Source organism: Kogia breviceps, chromosome 2 (assembly GCF_026419965.1).
Source record: "Kogia breviceps isolate mKogBre1 chromosome 2, mKogBre1 haplotype 1, whole genome shotgun sequence".
Lineage (NCBI taxonomy): Eukaryota > Metazoa > Chordata > Mammalia > Artiodactyla > Physeteridae > Kogia > Kogia breviceps.
In genome coordinates this window covers 119,895,609-119,910,889 of record NC_081311.1, presented here as the reverse complement: position 1 = coordinate 119,910,889, position 15,281 = coordinate 119,895,609, and the positions used below count along the sequence as shown (strand labels likewise).

The 15,281-nt window shown below is 35.8% G+C and overlaps 1 protein-coding gene across 6 annotated transcripts in view; it reads right to left on the bottom strand.

Annotated features, from left to right (window-relative positions):
* Positions 1-15,281, bottom strand: part of MBD5 (methyl-CpG binding domain protein 5) — a 396,020-nt gene that overhangs the window by 22,756 nt on the left and 357,983 nt on the right. For 4 of the 6 annotated variants that reach the window (XM_067025972.1, XM_067025973.1, XM_067025974.1 and 1 more), the window contains 3 exons: positions 7,896-8,921; positions 6,082-6,290; positions 1,563-2,771 (listed from right to left, as the gene is read on the bottom strand). In XM_067025972.1, coding sequence (XP_066882073.1) covers positions 1,563-2,771; positions 6,082-6,290; positions 7,896-8,921 — 2,444 coding nt within the window. The remainder of the gene's footprint in view (positions 1-1,562; positions 2,772-6,081; positions 6,291-7,895; positions 8,922-15,281) is intronic. The other 2 variants (XM_067025975.1, XM_067025976.1) reach the window with 1 other exon arrangement.

The following is a 15,281-nucleotide window of genomic DNA, read 5'->3' as shown; positions in this document are numbered from 1 at the left end:
TTAAGTGCACCTCCTTAAACAACATTGAGGAACTCAAATCTCAGGAATATGCTAACACAGACTAAGTAGAAGATTAGGACCACTGTTTAATGTGAAATGTGTTGAAAGTACATGCCTTTATTCTCCTGAGGACATAAAAAGATATGTAGACAAGTCATTTAGGACAGGAAGAATGTTTCCATGAAAGGGAGGCCATAATCTTTTCCTTAGTTAAGCTTTTTTTGGTAAAATGGCACACAAAAAAAGACTTGGTTTCATTTGCACAGAGATTATAAAACAGTTTAATGTCTACATCTCGTATGTGTAGCAGTTCCGTTTATATCATAAAAGCCCAGTTTTGCTGTTTCTAATTATATTTTGAATAAACTGTCAAAAATATTTAGGTTTATCAACCTAAAGAATGATTGTCTGGTCTCAGAGAGATTAGAGAATAAAATGTTTTGTGAATAGGAGTATATGGAATTCATTTTCTTATCAAAGGTAGAAACATTATGCCCAGAGTGTATCCTGACAAGTATATATTAGGCATTATAAGCAACGGGTTAAAGGAGCTCCTGGTCATTTGGAGAAAGACAATCCTTTTATTGTGCTGGCAAGAATGTTTTTGGTTTCTTTGCCATGAAACCTAAATGCCAGTGGAGGTTTGAGCAGAGTTGAAAGAGCTTTATACAATATACTCTTTAAGAGAATAATATATACCTGTAAGAGGAATTTTTATTTCCTAAGGAGATGAAAAATTACATGTTTCTTCATCATATGTGGGGAATGTACATTATTATCTCCTCCTGCTTGGATATAAGTTTTTCTATCTACTTTAAACATTCTGCATATTTCTTGCCTAGTGAGTCAATTCTACCAATTGTGAGGGGGAAAAAGAAGCTCAAAAGACCCCTACTAATTTCTTCTAAATTGAATGGTAGTTTCACGGAGAAGTTTTCATTTAATTTATGTGATCAGATTGTGTTAAGTAGAACCAGACTATGGGGTTAAACATTTCCATATGTTATAAAGACCCAGAACGTTTCCTGAAAGGAGACTCCATTCTGAACTCAGATGTTACCTGCTGCTTCCAGAAATGGCTGCAACTCCACCCCAATTTTACCCTCTCACCAGCTCTATGTGTCACATGTCAGCATATGGGAGAGATGCAGTCCCCTGGCACTTCCTGCTGCCTGGGAGGACCCCTACCTCTGCCATACTGCTGGTTTCCAACAACCACCATCTTTTTTTTTTCTCCCATCATTGCCACTTGCCTTCATTCTCTGTGTATGAATGAAGAATTAGGTACATGCAAGGAAGGAAGGCAAAGTTAACAAAATTCTGGAAATCTGGTTCCTGGGTTAGAGCCACCCTGAAGCCCTAGTGGGATCTACAAATGCTTCACAACTCACCCCTTGACGATACGACATTTTGGTGACTACAACCATCCCCTCTTCATTTTATGCTCCAGAAGTTTGTGAGACCTCAATGAGTCATGAAGAATCCAAAGTGATGATAACAAAAAATAATAATTGATATCTGAACAAAGGTTAGTATTTGACAATGGATAAAGATTGGTATACCTTCCCTTCCTCGGGGCTTTGTTGACAAGAACTGTGAACGTCGTCTTCTCTTACTAATTTTCCAGGCCAGGAAGTCAGTCCTTTGATTTGGCCCCAGACCAAGTCGCCAACGTTGAACGTCCTTGGCCTATAATGTATCAATTCATTTGAAGAGGGGGAGTCTGGATTCCTTAAGTCATCTTCACTACTAATGCTTTTAGCGTCTGAAGGGCTAGGTACACACCCGTTAATGCTTTTGGCATTAAAGTCTCCATTGTAATGGATGTAGTCTTTGACCAGAGAACTTTCCAAACTATTTGAGGAGCTCGGAGATTGCTCCTCTAGGACCAGGTCTTGCTTTGTGGTGCTCAGAAGCTCTCCAAAGCCCCGACTCTGTCGAGGTCTGTTCCCATTGATGTGTGTACATCTTTCCACAGTGTTCTCTAGTCTCTCCTTAAAACTCATCATAGTTCTTTTGTAGTTATTATACCTGAAATTTTCCTCCAGAATTTTATCCCCTTGACAGTTTCTTGGTGGTAACAGTATTGGGTGCTGTTCCCCAGGCAGAAATGGCAGTGTAGAGACATTGTTGGGTCTTTCGTGACAAGGACTATTGTAGATATGGCCTGGATGATCTAAAAATTCCTCACACTTCCACCTGTTTCGCTCCCCTCCAGGGCTTTGCTCCCCATCCCACTGTTTTTTAGATGTGTGGCAACTTGCCAACTTGAAATATTCAAACCCATCTCCTTCGTTTGAGTTTTTCCCATGGTCCAGATTGCTGGGCAGCCGAGCCCCTCTTACACTTCTCAGCCTACCATCATGATCAACACTGCCCATGTTTCGTCCATGAATGACCGCACTGACAGCACTGGGGAGACTTAATGGGTCACCAATTGAAGCAGTGAAGGCACTCATGGCACTCAGAGCTGGAATGGGGCTGATCTGAGTTGTACTGTTGACTGCAGTGGTGATGACAACCTGCATTCCTTTGCTGGCTGCATCAACAACTGCTTTGTAAATAGCATCTATGGAAGCATCACCTTGGCCACCCACAACGAGGCCATCCTTCACCTGTTGACCAAGAGATGGGTCAATCCGCGATTGCAACTCACAAGATGTATCTTGGAAAGGTGCAAGTGTAGTGTTTGGATTTTCGGGAAGTGCTGTGAGCCCCGGCTGAGTGCTTATTCTTTTGTTTAGGAGAGCTGCATCTTCCTGCATTCTCACCTTAAAGAAATAGACAGGAAGCAGTGAGAGAGAGAGAAAAAAATATTCAAGTCCTTAAAGAGAAAGACCATAATTTTAAGATTTACCAGAAGACAAACAAATATAACAAGGAAGGCAATATAAAGAAAGAACAAGACTCAAAAATGAAATTAAAAGTCACTCTGTATAGAAAGGCTTATGTCTTGATTATATTTGGGTACTGTTTCTTTGATTAAAACATGTAACAGATTTTTTTAAAAAAAATCATCATTACTAAACACTCTCTAGGAAAATTAAAGTTGAGGTGGTTGGATACAAAAATGTTTCCAGGTGATGACTCCATGTTTTTAGTGGCATTACAGGTTTTGCAACTTGGAATTTAAAGAGAGAAACAAGTCTGTCACCAGACCTGCTCAAATTAAAAAGGAAAGCAGATTTAAAAATGATTTCCAACTCACTGATATTTCTACTGATCTAAGTGAAATACAATATAAAATAAAACAAAACAAAATACATATATCCCTTTCTTAACAATAAACTATTTCTGATATGACACTAAATTTTTGAAGTCTTTAAATAGGGTAGTAATGGCTACTCTTGAACCTTAACAGGCCACTGCCTGAGGGACACCCCCATGCCGCCAACAGTGACAATGGCTCGCTACAGAGGTGATGCTTAATTGGGAAGAGGTGAAGGGAGGGAATGCCTGCCAGGGAAGAATATCAATACTCAGGACAGGAATGATGAGTGCAATTTGAAGAAGTCCACAGGTTATTCTAATTTCACCAACCTCAGCTAAGAATTGCTGCTATAGACCCTTGATACTTTGGATTTTTCCCCCACAGTGATCACTCCCTTCCTGTCTTTATATCCTTTCCTACTAAACCAGAACCTGGGATCTATCAGCACATAACTACTCTCATGCCATTCTCCACTTGTCTACACCTATCAGATAAAATCCCAATCTTGGATCAATTTAACTCCCTACCTTATATATCTACATGTACAGTGAGGATGCTGAGTATCTATCCACAGGAACTTATGGCTTCCAACCACAGCTGAGGGCTTAAGTTCTCATCAATCCTATGATTCTCTGGTTAGGTATCACTCCCTCTCACAACTATTCAGGTATTTATCCACTTCCTCAAGCCAGCTGCTATACCATATCCCACACTATTCTTAGTAAATGACCTTACTTAGAGATAATGAAGTTCACAGGTTAAGAATTCTCGTAATTCTTATACTCTGCTATTCCCTGCCTTCTGACAGCACACACTTCTCTGCAATATATGTGTCCCTGATCCTGTCCTGCTTCCCAGTGTAAGAGGAGCCCCTTCTACTCTCTGAGAGTCGTCCTCCATTCATGCTCTGGATCCCAAGCCTCTCTTCAGGGATCTTGCCATATCTGTTACTCCTTCTCTTCTTTATGTGCAGTCTCTTCCACTTTTTTGGTCTCTTTCCTTTAGCATTCATTCACCTATGTGTGTGGCTTCCATATTTTAAAAGTTTGCATTCAACCTACGCCCGCCTTGGGGCACTATCTTGTTTCTCGTATGTTCTTCATAGTTAAGTTTTTGAAAGTTTTTGAAAGAGTAATCCATACTCTTTCTTTTCTCATGTTTACATTCATTGCAGTCTGGTTCCTGCTCCCACAACTCCACCAAAACCGCATTCCACCAAGTCACTGGTGATGCTCTAACTACTAAATATAATGGAGTCCCTTCAGGCTTTATCTACATATTTACTCAGTGACATGTTTGAGCACGTCCTCTTTCCTTCTAAATTCTTTTATTATATAAGACATATATGAACATTTTCTCATTGTCAAAAAAGAGAAAAGCTTTCATCACTTCCCCACTCAAATCTGTACTTTTGCACGCCACTCTGATGCCATTTCTTTCTCAGAAGTAATCAATGTTCTAGTGCATCCTTGCAGACTTGTTTTTAATACCTTAAGGTGTGTAGGTGTATATCTAGTTTCCCTTCTCTCTTCCATTCCTTCCTTTCTTCCTGCCTTATTTCTTTCTTTCACATAAATGGTATTGTATTTTAGTATTGTTCTATAATACTACAGTATTGGAGCTCTGTAATCTTGTGGATCTTCTATATCAGATTACATAAATCTACCTAATCTTGTAAACTACTAGATAGATGGATATAGCATAACATATTTTACTATTTCCCTCCCGATGGTTGCTTAAGTGGTTTCTAATTTTTGATGCCACAAATCAAGTTGTAATGAACATTCTAGACTGTGCCCTTTTGTTCACATTTGAAGATTTCTCTAAAATAGACACATAAAAGTTGAACTTCTGAGTCAAAGGAGGTGTGTGTATATATATGTATATATGTATACGTATATATATATATATATATATATTTTTTTTTTTTTAAATTGCTGAACTATCAAATTACCCTCCAAAAGGACTATATCAGCATACAATCAGACCAACAATATATCTGAAAGAATCCATTTTCCCATGCCTCTGTCAGCAAGGGATATCATCAATCTGATGAACATAGTGATGTTGTAATTTATATAACTCTGATTATTCTTTTCATGTTTATTACTAATTATTATTTAATTATCTCTGAATTGTCTGTTCATTTCTATTGCTCATTTTTCTAATCAATTATCTTTTTTCTTCCTAATTTGTAGGGGCTTTAATAATATTATGAATGGCAATTATTTGCTATTATTATGCAAGTAGTTTCTGCCAGGTTGCCATCTGTCTTGAACTTTGTTTAGAATACCTTTGGTCATACAGATTTTAAAGTTTTATGTATTCAACTCTGTTACCTCTTTTCTATTTGACTTCTTGGTTTTATGTCTTGCTGAAAGAGCCTTTTCTACCCCAAGATTATTTTAAAATCTTCTATATTTTTTTCATGTATTTATTTAGTGTTACTCTTTCCATCCAGCTCCTTAATCTACCACGAATTTATTTAGTTTGTAGAACTAAAAGAAGACATGTGGCTGAAGCCAGGGAGAGAGTGGTGAAAGCTGGGGCTGGAGAGTGAGGCAGGGTAAGCATGTTAAGGGATGTGGATTTTAATCATGGGAGCAATGGGAAACCACAAAAGGGTTTAACAAGGTAACATGATCAGTTTTTACTAACAGCTCCAAAAGGACCAGTGATATGCTTCAGACAAAATAAAATGCTTCACACAAAAAACTGGAATGTTTAACAATATTCATTATTGAGAAATAATAGTAAGTAAAGGTGAAAAGGTACATAACTACCTTCTTTCGTCTCTCCCCCTCCCTCAATTAAGTAAAACAAGTAGTAAATATTGTTTTCTACTAAAGTAACCCAGGGAAGGAGAGTACCTGAAAGTTCTGAAACAGACAAGCCATGGGGTTATTGTTAGCTGGGCAAGGAATTGTGGACTGTCCTTGAAAAGCCTGGAGATTCTGGTACCCGTGAAGAAGCTGCTGCTGTTGCTGATTTGGAGGAAACATCTGATTGTTGTTTAACAGCGACTGTAGATGAGTCAGTTGATGGTTATTCAAAGTACTGTTTATTGAGGACATGTCACCTATAGTTTGAAAAACATAAAATATAAGTCAATGTGATTCTTTGGAGGTCCTATGCCTATCTTTGTTGAGGATTCCTAAAACAAAAACTAAAAACTAGACTTACATGGTAATTCTTTTTTCTTTTTCTCCTCAAAGTCTTACTAAGTGGTAAGGAAAGAGTAGTTTTATTATTTAATTTCATCTTTCATAATTAGTGTTTTGATTTTGTATCATGGAGAGACATGTTAAGTCTTTGGTCTATCCACTAGCCAATCTTTATATATTGATTTTCAGTGTCATAGAATTCCTTGAAAGCATTTTTGTTAGAGCAACTACAATTAAAAGTTAAAATTAGTCCTAACTGCTTTAGCAAGCATAAGTATTTGACAAGATAGTTAAAACAAGTGGGTCTGATCAGGCCTGTTTACAAAATTTAGTTCTCAAGCCACAGTCATCAATAAACACCATCAAATAAAATCAGATTTGGCCTAGAAATATGTATTTTGTTTTTATATGTATTTTTTTATACAAAATATGTATTTTGGTTACCTAAAACTAAAATTGTAAAGAAAGCTAATAATACAAAAGGATTCATTGTCACAGTCATTAAAAATAAATATTATATAATCAGATAGGATTAGTTAATAACTACATTTATATTGAAAATTAACTTGTTTTGAAATTACACTGAAATTATTTTGAGGATAACGTCATAGAAATTGCCCTATAGCTTGAAATCTGTAAATCTGTAATACTTTGTAGGTTACTTAACTACATTGATTTGACTGCCAAATAGAACTAATTAAACTTTTTTGTAAAGGTGTCCATAAAATCTGGAAACATATTTTTTTAAGATACTGAAGATACCCTTGACAATATCATGTATATTTGCCTATGTTTCCAGACTTTATGGACATCATCTCTATACTTTATATTACAATTACATCAAACAGCTGAATATACTTGACATTATTTTCTAAATTTTTTGAGATAAGATAATCTACATAAAGGATTTTGTTTTTAAGCCACAAAGTTCTAAAGAATAATACTGTTCGAGAAAACCTAGCAGTAGCTATTGGGGCCTCCTGTTTCCTTGAACTTGGGCAAACTTTAACTTTGAATGTTATTATGCCTTGTTTCTTATTTTGCTGGATAAGCATTTAGTTTTGTTTATTTAGGGATCACATGGAAAAACACTTCCTCAAACCGTTTTCATCCATAGTGCAGCTGCTCATACTAACCCTGTGATGCCACACCAACTGAAATTCAAATAAATGTTATTTTTAAGGTGCACCTGTGCTTTAATTATTTGAAAAATAAGACTACTTGGCTTAAGAGAATGATGGGTAGGTTAGGTTTAGGTGGCATCAGAATTAGAAGAGAAAGCAGATTAAAATGATATTTAGTATTGCTAGAATAGGGGAAAAGGAAGAAGACATTTTCATGTTTGTATAACTATGGTTCTGTGTGGGGGTTATTATATTTAGTTCCTTAAGCAAGCTGTAGCTGTGACATAACAAAAACATTTTTAAAAATAGTGTGACAAAATGGAGTTTTTTTAAAAAGGAGAAAATGAATTAGAAAAACGTTTCTTTTGTAAAAATTTGTGAAAAAATTTAACTTACCAAGCAGACCTGTCCCCAGTAGAGGGTTAAGTAGCTGTGGCACCACAGAGTTACTGTTCAGTTTAGCTGGACCAGGTGTATTCCCAGCATTATTAGATATATTCAGCAATGTTTCTGCCATTGACACCACTGCTGTCCCACCAAGTGTTGAGACAGTCAGTGCTGCCACTGCTGATGATGTAGTGGTTGTGGTAGTGGTTGCCTGGGAAGAAGTTGCTATGGAAACCTCTGGATGATTAGCGGTGTTGGCCGATGCCGAGTTCAGGACACCTCCCAACAGCTGGGGATTCAAGGCCATTAATCCTGAGGCCCCAGTGACAGCTGGGAGGAACAGGGGGTTAAAAGTAGTGTCACTGCCTGCAAAGCTTGGTAAAGGGTTCCCCAGGGGGCTGGTTAAAAGGGTCTCAGCTCGGCTGTTCTCTGACTGATTGCTTGGCAAATGGTCTGGTGGGGCTGTCATCTGTGTTAATGAGGGTAAAGGGGTATTTTGCTGTTGCAAAAGATCTGAGATGGTCAGATTGAAAGATGGCAGGGGAAGCATGGCAGCTGCGTGGGCTTGGTTCTGAAGCAGGGCTGCTAAGAGTTGAAAGTGAACAGGCTGCAATACCTGCCCATCCATGTCACTGGAGAGAAAAGCTAAAGCAGCGTTTACATTCGGGTTGAGAAAACCTAAAGGGTGGAGGTTGATCTCAGACTTGCCTTCTCCTGCTGAAGGCTGGAGGATATTTAATAGATTCTGGTTTAGGAGATGCTGTTGATTCACTGGCAAAGAGATAGGTAGAGAACTGAGGAGGCTGGGGTTCAAGGGGTGTGGAAGATGGTTGTTTGAAGTGCTGTTGGATGGAAAATGAAGTGCGTGCTCCTGGCCAACAAAAGGAAAATCACTCCCAATGGGCAGCTGACTCTGCAGTGGGTTTCCAGCTGCGGTGGTGACTATGACGCCGTCTTGAAGAACAGATGTTGTCTTTGTGATGGCAGGGTGGCTGGTGCCAGCTATGGCTATGGAGGATGATGGTCCTGAACTGCCTAAAATAAAGGGGAAAAAAAACCCACTTATTAATTATGGATGTTAAGGAAGACAACCCTATAAAAATACATCAAGACACATTTCAATTAATATGTTACATGTCCTCTTTGCAGATTCTAACCAGATAAACTGTAATTAGAGATGATTTGACATGTTAATGAAACTAGTTTGACTTCATACTTCTTGACCTACTTTGAACATAAATATACTGAAGAAGCTTAGTACTTTAAGCAATGCCTGTTTCTAACTATCAAATATTTTGTTTTTCACAACCAGACAAGGTGAAAATGGTGGAAGCTGTGCTGTAGCCCATTCAGTTGGGTAGATAAAAGTAACAATGCTTCATTTTTCAAAATATATTTTTACATTAAAAAAAAGCTTTTGTTCTATATTTATAATACCAGTACTTTCTTTTAGTGGAAAAAAAAAACCCAAATAGAGTATGCATGAGAATACAAAACAGAAAATAAAAAGTACCTATGTAGATAACTATTAATATTTTAGTGTATAGTTTTCTGGGCTTTTCCCACCTATATGTATATACATATGCAGACATATATATACATGTTACATATATTTTTTAACAAAAATGGAATCATATTGTTTTGCAACTTTTTTTCATTTATCAATATATTGTGAATATCCTTTCATGTTAACTATAGATCCATTTTACTAGTATCATGTATGGATATACTATAATTTATTCAATACATTGTTGTGGATATTTCGATTGTTTACAATCTTTTACTATTTCAAGCAACACTATGATTTATATGCTCAATTATTTGCTAAGGAAAAATTCTTAAAAGTGGAATTCCAGGGACAAAGCATTTACATATTTTTAAAGCTCTGGAAACACATTGTCAGACTGCCTCCAGCGAAGCTGATCAATATATATTCAATTTATATTTCTATAAACAATGTAGGCAGCGCTCATTTTTCTCACCAACACTGTGTTTTATCATTATTTTTAAATCTTTGTCATTCTAATAGCATAAAGATACTTTATACTCATGATTCCTTAAATCAGACCAGTCTTCACCCAAATAGCATTCTTAACCTTGAAAGTCTTATGTATGCTAAAGATGTATATTTTAATGTATATTAAGTAATGTATATTAAATCCAGGGAGTTTAATAATAAAATTTCAGTTGTGTATAATTGTTTTAGTTGTTATCAATCCAAGCTACACAAAATAATAATTACCTAGAGAACTTAACAACAAACAAACAAACCAGTGTGTGGACCCTATCCTAGACCAGCTGAAAACTCATCTCTTGGGGTACAGCCTGGGCAGTAGTAGTATTCTTTGAAATCACCCCTGGTGATCCAGATGCACAAGGGGCGGGGTGGGGAAGGTGAGAATCACATTCTGTTGAAGGAACCTACAATCATTTTTTTGAAAAATGTCTTACCCTAAAGAAATGCATTGTTTTATTTAATACATGCATTTGGCAAATATTATAAGCACATACATTTATTAAAATATTAAACATGTATATGTTATTATGAATACCAGTGTTACTGAAAATCTAAAATAATTCAAACACTTTACTGATGTGCTATATGTCATCATAACAAACTTTATATTTGACCATGTTACCATTGAGGCCTTGTTCAAATACACAGAAATGTTTCCATAGTTGTAATAGTAGTACAAATATACCTATATATTATTCTTGTTTCCTCCTAACAGACTAACACAATAATTTTTCCTTTCTGACATAAAAACTCCATACTAATATTTTTAACCATGTAGCATATGGATTGATCATATTTATTGATCTAATAAAGTTTGGCATTTATATTTTGATTTTTTTCATCATTATATATAACACACAGATGGACATCTTCCTACATATGAAACTTTCCTACCTTTGAATTTTTCCTAAGGAAACTCATTGGCATGATTGTTGTGAGACTCAAAAATAGTAAGTGAAAGGCTTGCAATGTGTAAAAGTATACAAATAAAAGGAGTTATCATTGTCATCATTATTAGTGACATTAGTAGCTGCAGTTAGTTAGTGATGACATGGTAATAGTAGTAAGTATAAACCAGCATATCCAACATATATATCTCTATAGCATGACTTTGCAATTTTTCCTAGCTGTTGTGGTGTTTTTTTTTTTTTTTTTTTTTTTAAGCTCTCAGTGTTTCACTTAAAGGAGATAAAATGCCAAAGTAGGCATATGGTATACAATTCTTTAAATATTAATTCAGATTTGTAATAAAACAATCAACACCTTAAACATTTCATTGCGTCTTAAATCTTTCTGCTATTTCCATTAAATAGGTATGTGCTTTATTTGCGTTTGGAATCCATCTTTTTAAACAAGCTAATAAAAACTCTTATTTACTAGTAATCACTATCTATGGCTTTTCCCCCTATCTGTTAAATAATAACGGCATATTTAAATGTACAGATCACCCATTCCTTTAATCACAGTCAGAGTACATTTTCAAAATAGTGTGTATATGACAAGGCTTTGTAGATGAAGGATTTCTGTAGAGGTTATTATTCTTTTATCTTTATTTTGTAAGAGAGAAACATCCATATTGAGGATTCATGAAAGTAGTCATTTGGGGACATTATTCTAAAAATTCTCCATCTAACTATTCTTGAGGAATGACAACAAAGAAAATATAGCTATTCTGGGTATATTTTTGCATTATAAACAAGACGGGGGTGAATACCACAAGCTTCTTAAGGGTAATATGCTGATCAGGCATATTTTTTATTTTCTCTAATTTTCAACACACCATTTCAACAATCAAGTACACTCTACTGAACAAAAGGGTAGAAATGGTGATACAAACAAATAAACAACAAGAACAACAACACAACACCCTGCCCTTTCTTTAAGGAACTCAGAGTTTAGGCAATGTGATAAGCACACAGATCTCCCTGTCTCTCTCAAATACAGATTTTTTGAGAGCTTATTACAAACCAGGAAATTTTAAAGCTCTTTTCATGTATCTAGTATAACTACAAGGCAATATGCCAGGAATAGCAGGTATATAACAAGGGGACAATTGTAAAACCAAAGGTGTCAGGAAAAACTAAGCAAGTGGTAACATTTGATCTGGGATTTGAGAGTGGAAAAGGAGATAGAAAAGGCTTCTAAGTAGAAGCAAAGTAATTTTTTAAAAAGGCAAGGAGACAATAAAGTGTATGGAGGGTAATAGAGTCCTATGTATCCTCAGAACAAAGAAATATGACTGAAAATATTGTATGCTGCTTTCCTACACACCCAAGCCCTCCCACCCATGGTTAAACCTGCTGCCTTAGACAAGCAGTGAAGAAATTTAAAATCATCTTTCTAAATCATTAAAGGCAAGGATCACTTCTTATTCCCCTCTGTATTTCCAAGACCTAACAGTCTCTGACACATGGTTGGCATTCAAAAAATGTTAGTTGAATCAATCTATTAAGATCGTAAAACTTGCATTCAACTTCTAGGAATCAGATCACTTGATGCTGTGTGTGTGTGGCAAGTGTGTATGTGGAGGAGAGAATACCACCCATTTGTGGAGAAAAGTGAAAACTGACTCTAGGGTATGATTGGTCCAATGCCAGGAGATAAGGGATGTTGGAAAGGAGATGGCTGAAAGATGTCAAGTTACTTTAGAAGACTCCCAGGTGTGCTGGGGAGTTAAAATAATCTTATGGAGGAAGACATCCATCCCAAAGTACTCTGAATTCTTAAAGTCAACTCATTAATGCTTGGGGTCATTGAAAGAGGATCCTGAATTTTTATAGCAGGAGGGAAATTGGAAATTGCTTATTTCTGAACCACTTAATCTTGAACAGGCATTCTCCGGTGAACTTACTTCATAGTTCTGCATAAAAACCTATGGTCTGTTGAAGCACGTGGGGAAAAAGTTTTCTTAAAGCTGATTTTTCTTTTGGCAGCTAAGATGTTTTGAGCTTAATCTAATGAGGGAGACAGTTTTTTTTTTTTTAATTTAAAGAGTTTTAAAAATAGCAAACTATTCACTAAACATTTAGCAGTTAAATAACTAAAAGGAAGCTGGGAGCCTCGAACAAGTTACTAAGTTGGAGAAGTCCTTTAATTAGAAAAAATTATTTCACACCAGCCAGCAGCACCATGAACTGGCATAACTTCTTTTTCTCATTGTTTCTGTTACTTTTAAAGAAGTAGGAAATAAGACTGGAAAGCCATCCAAATAAACTTTCCTGGTGTGAGATCACATGCCTAGACACCCAATCAGACACTGAGATAGTCCAGTACAATTAGGAAAAGTGGTAGCTTTTTCCAGTGGGGTAGATTTCCAGATATAAACAGTATTCTTCGCACACACATATAATTTATGTGTGTGTGTGTATGTCTGTATATGTGTGTATATACAGAAATAGCATCAGTAATTTTTTAGGAGTTTTTAAAGGATATTTTCCTTTTACTAATAATTTCATTCTTGAGGTGTTTTATTTGCCTTATTTTTTAAACACTGCTTTTCAAAACAAAGGTAATGTCTACCTCTTTAGAGTCATTTCTCTTCTTCGTCATCAATACTCTGAGAAGAGTCATTGTTCATATCATGCTAAACTCTCTCATGGTTGGCCCTTAAGTATTAATAATATTGTTGTACATGTCTTTGTATGTGTACAAGAGAGGGCATAAAGCTCGTTCCAAATGGACCAATAGGTGCTTTTAAAATGTCATTTTACCAGTTTGATCAATAGCTTCCATTTTGAATAAATACTACTTAATGCTAGAAAACTTTTTCTTAATTGATATGCCCAAATACTGGTTTTTATCCATAAATTCAAGAACCTAAGAAATACATCATATGGAACATTCACTATTTGACCTTTAGCATTTGCTTTGGCAAGTGTACTTTAATTGCAAAGAGGGTCAATGATAATCCTTAATAAAAATGAATGCTTCTAGAGACAAGAGAAAATATCATGCCCTAGTGAGTCTAATAAATATAATTCACTTTTCAATCCCATGGAAATAGTAAAATTTTCTCTTCTATATTTAAAGGGTTTAAAAAATTGAAAGATAACTTTTATGAGAAGTCTAGATCTTCCAACAAGATGTTATTTTCCCAAGCCTTAGTAATGACATGGTAATATGTATTTACAAAAATATACCAATCTCTAACTTTGTGCTTTGGATCCTGATATAAATTCCTAGCATTCCTTTATCAGAAGTAGGCAGGAAGCCCTAGGGACTAGTGTCTATTTTTTCTCCATAAGGAAGGGAGGGAGGGACCAAAAACCAACACAACTTAGGAGAAAAGGAAGAGGGGAAAGGGATCAGTGGCAATATCTGAGGAAATACTCTCCACCCTCAACAGGGCCAACCTCTTAAGGAAGAGGAGAGAACAGTGGAAGGAATGTCGCTTGAATCTTGGAATATGAGGTCTGAGTGATTATGACCGTGTTGAGGAGGCGAGGCCAGTCTTTCGGTGGTAATGGGGTCAGACAAAAAAAACAGGTGTTTTACTACTGATCACTTCTGCTTCCTTTATTAATACATAGAATTACTCTGAAAACTGTTGAAATGAAAAAAATTACTTGAGATTTTTCACTGTTTCTCAAGTAACAAAGATTTTTGGTTTGTTTTTTTTTTACAAATGCTTTTTATCACATTTTTCTTAATATTTATTGTAAGGAAGCAAATGCTGAGAAGAAGAGTTTAAGTCTCTTGCTTGGTAGGATTTCTGTTCTCTCAATATGCTAGAATAACAGTTAAAATGCTCCATCCATCAATATACCAACTGGAAGTTTATCTCATTTTGTTTATTGAGCAGAGCAAGTAGAGATTCTAGATTATGAATAGTTAACTTTGTATCCTTCCATTGTGTACTATTTTATTTTCAGTGCTAAAGAGTGCAGAGCACATACTAGGTATTCAATAAATATTTGCTGAGTTAATTACCTCATGAATATTCTAAGACAGTGCTTAGACCTATTTAAGACTGTAAAATAGATTTAGTATGCCCCCAAACCAGTATATTTTGATAAATGAAATAGAAAAGAGTACATTGCATAGCTAGGATATTATTTTGTGGAAACTGTTTCTGTTAACTTATACATGTGAGTGCTGGGTCATGTTCTGCTGGTGGGTGATGAAATCATTTCGGTAGATCATGACTGCCATAAAAAAAAGAAATAGAATAAGATAGGATAAGATAGAATGGGATCTAAAATGTCAGAGTGCATCACACAGAGTGTTTTCTTCAGGAAACTTTTGTTGTACATTAAAAACATATCTCTAGATAAATGGAATGCAAGTTAATTTCTTGCCGTGGTTACAAGTAAAAAAAGTTTGAAAAACACTGCTTTAGGAACAGGCCTCTCAGTTGCTCAGCTCTGTGGGGGATGGTC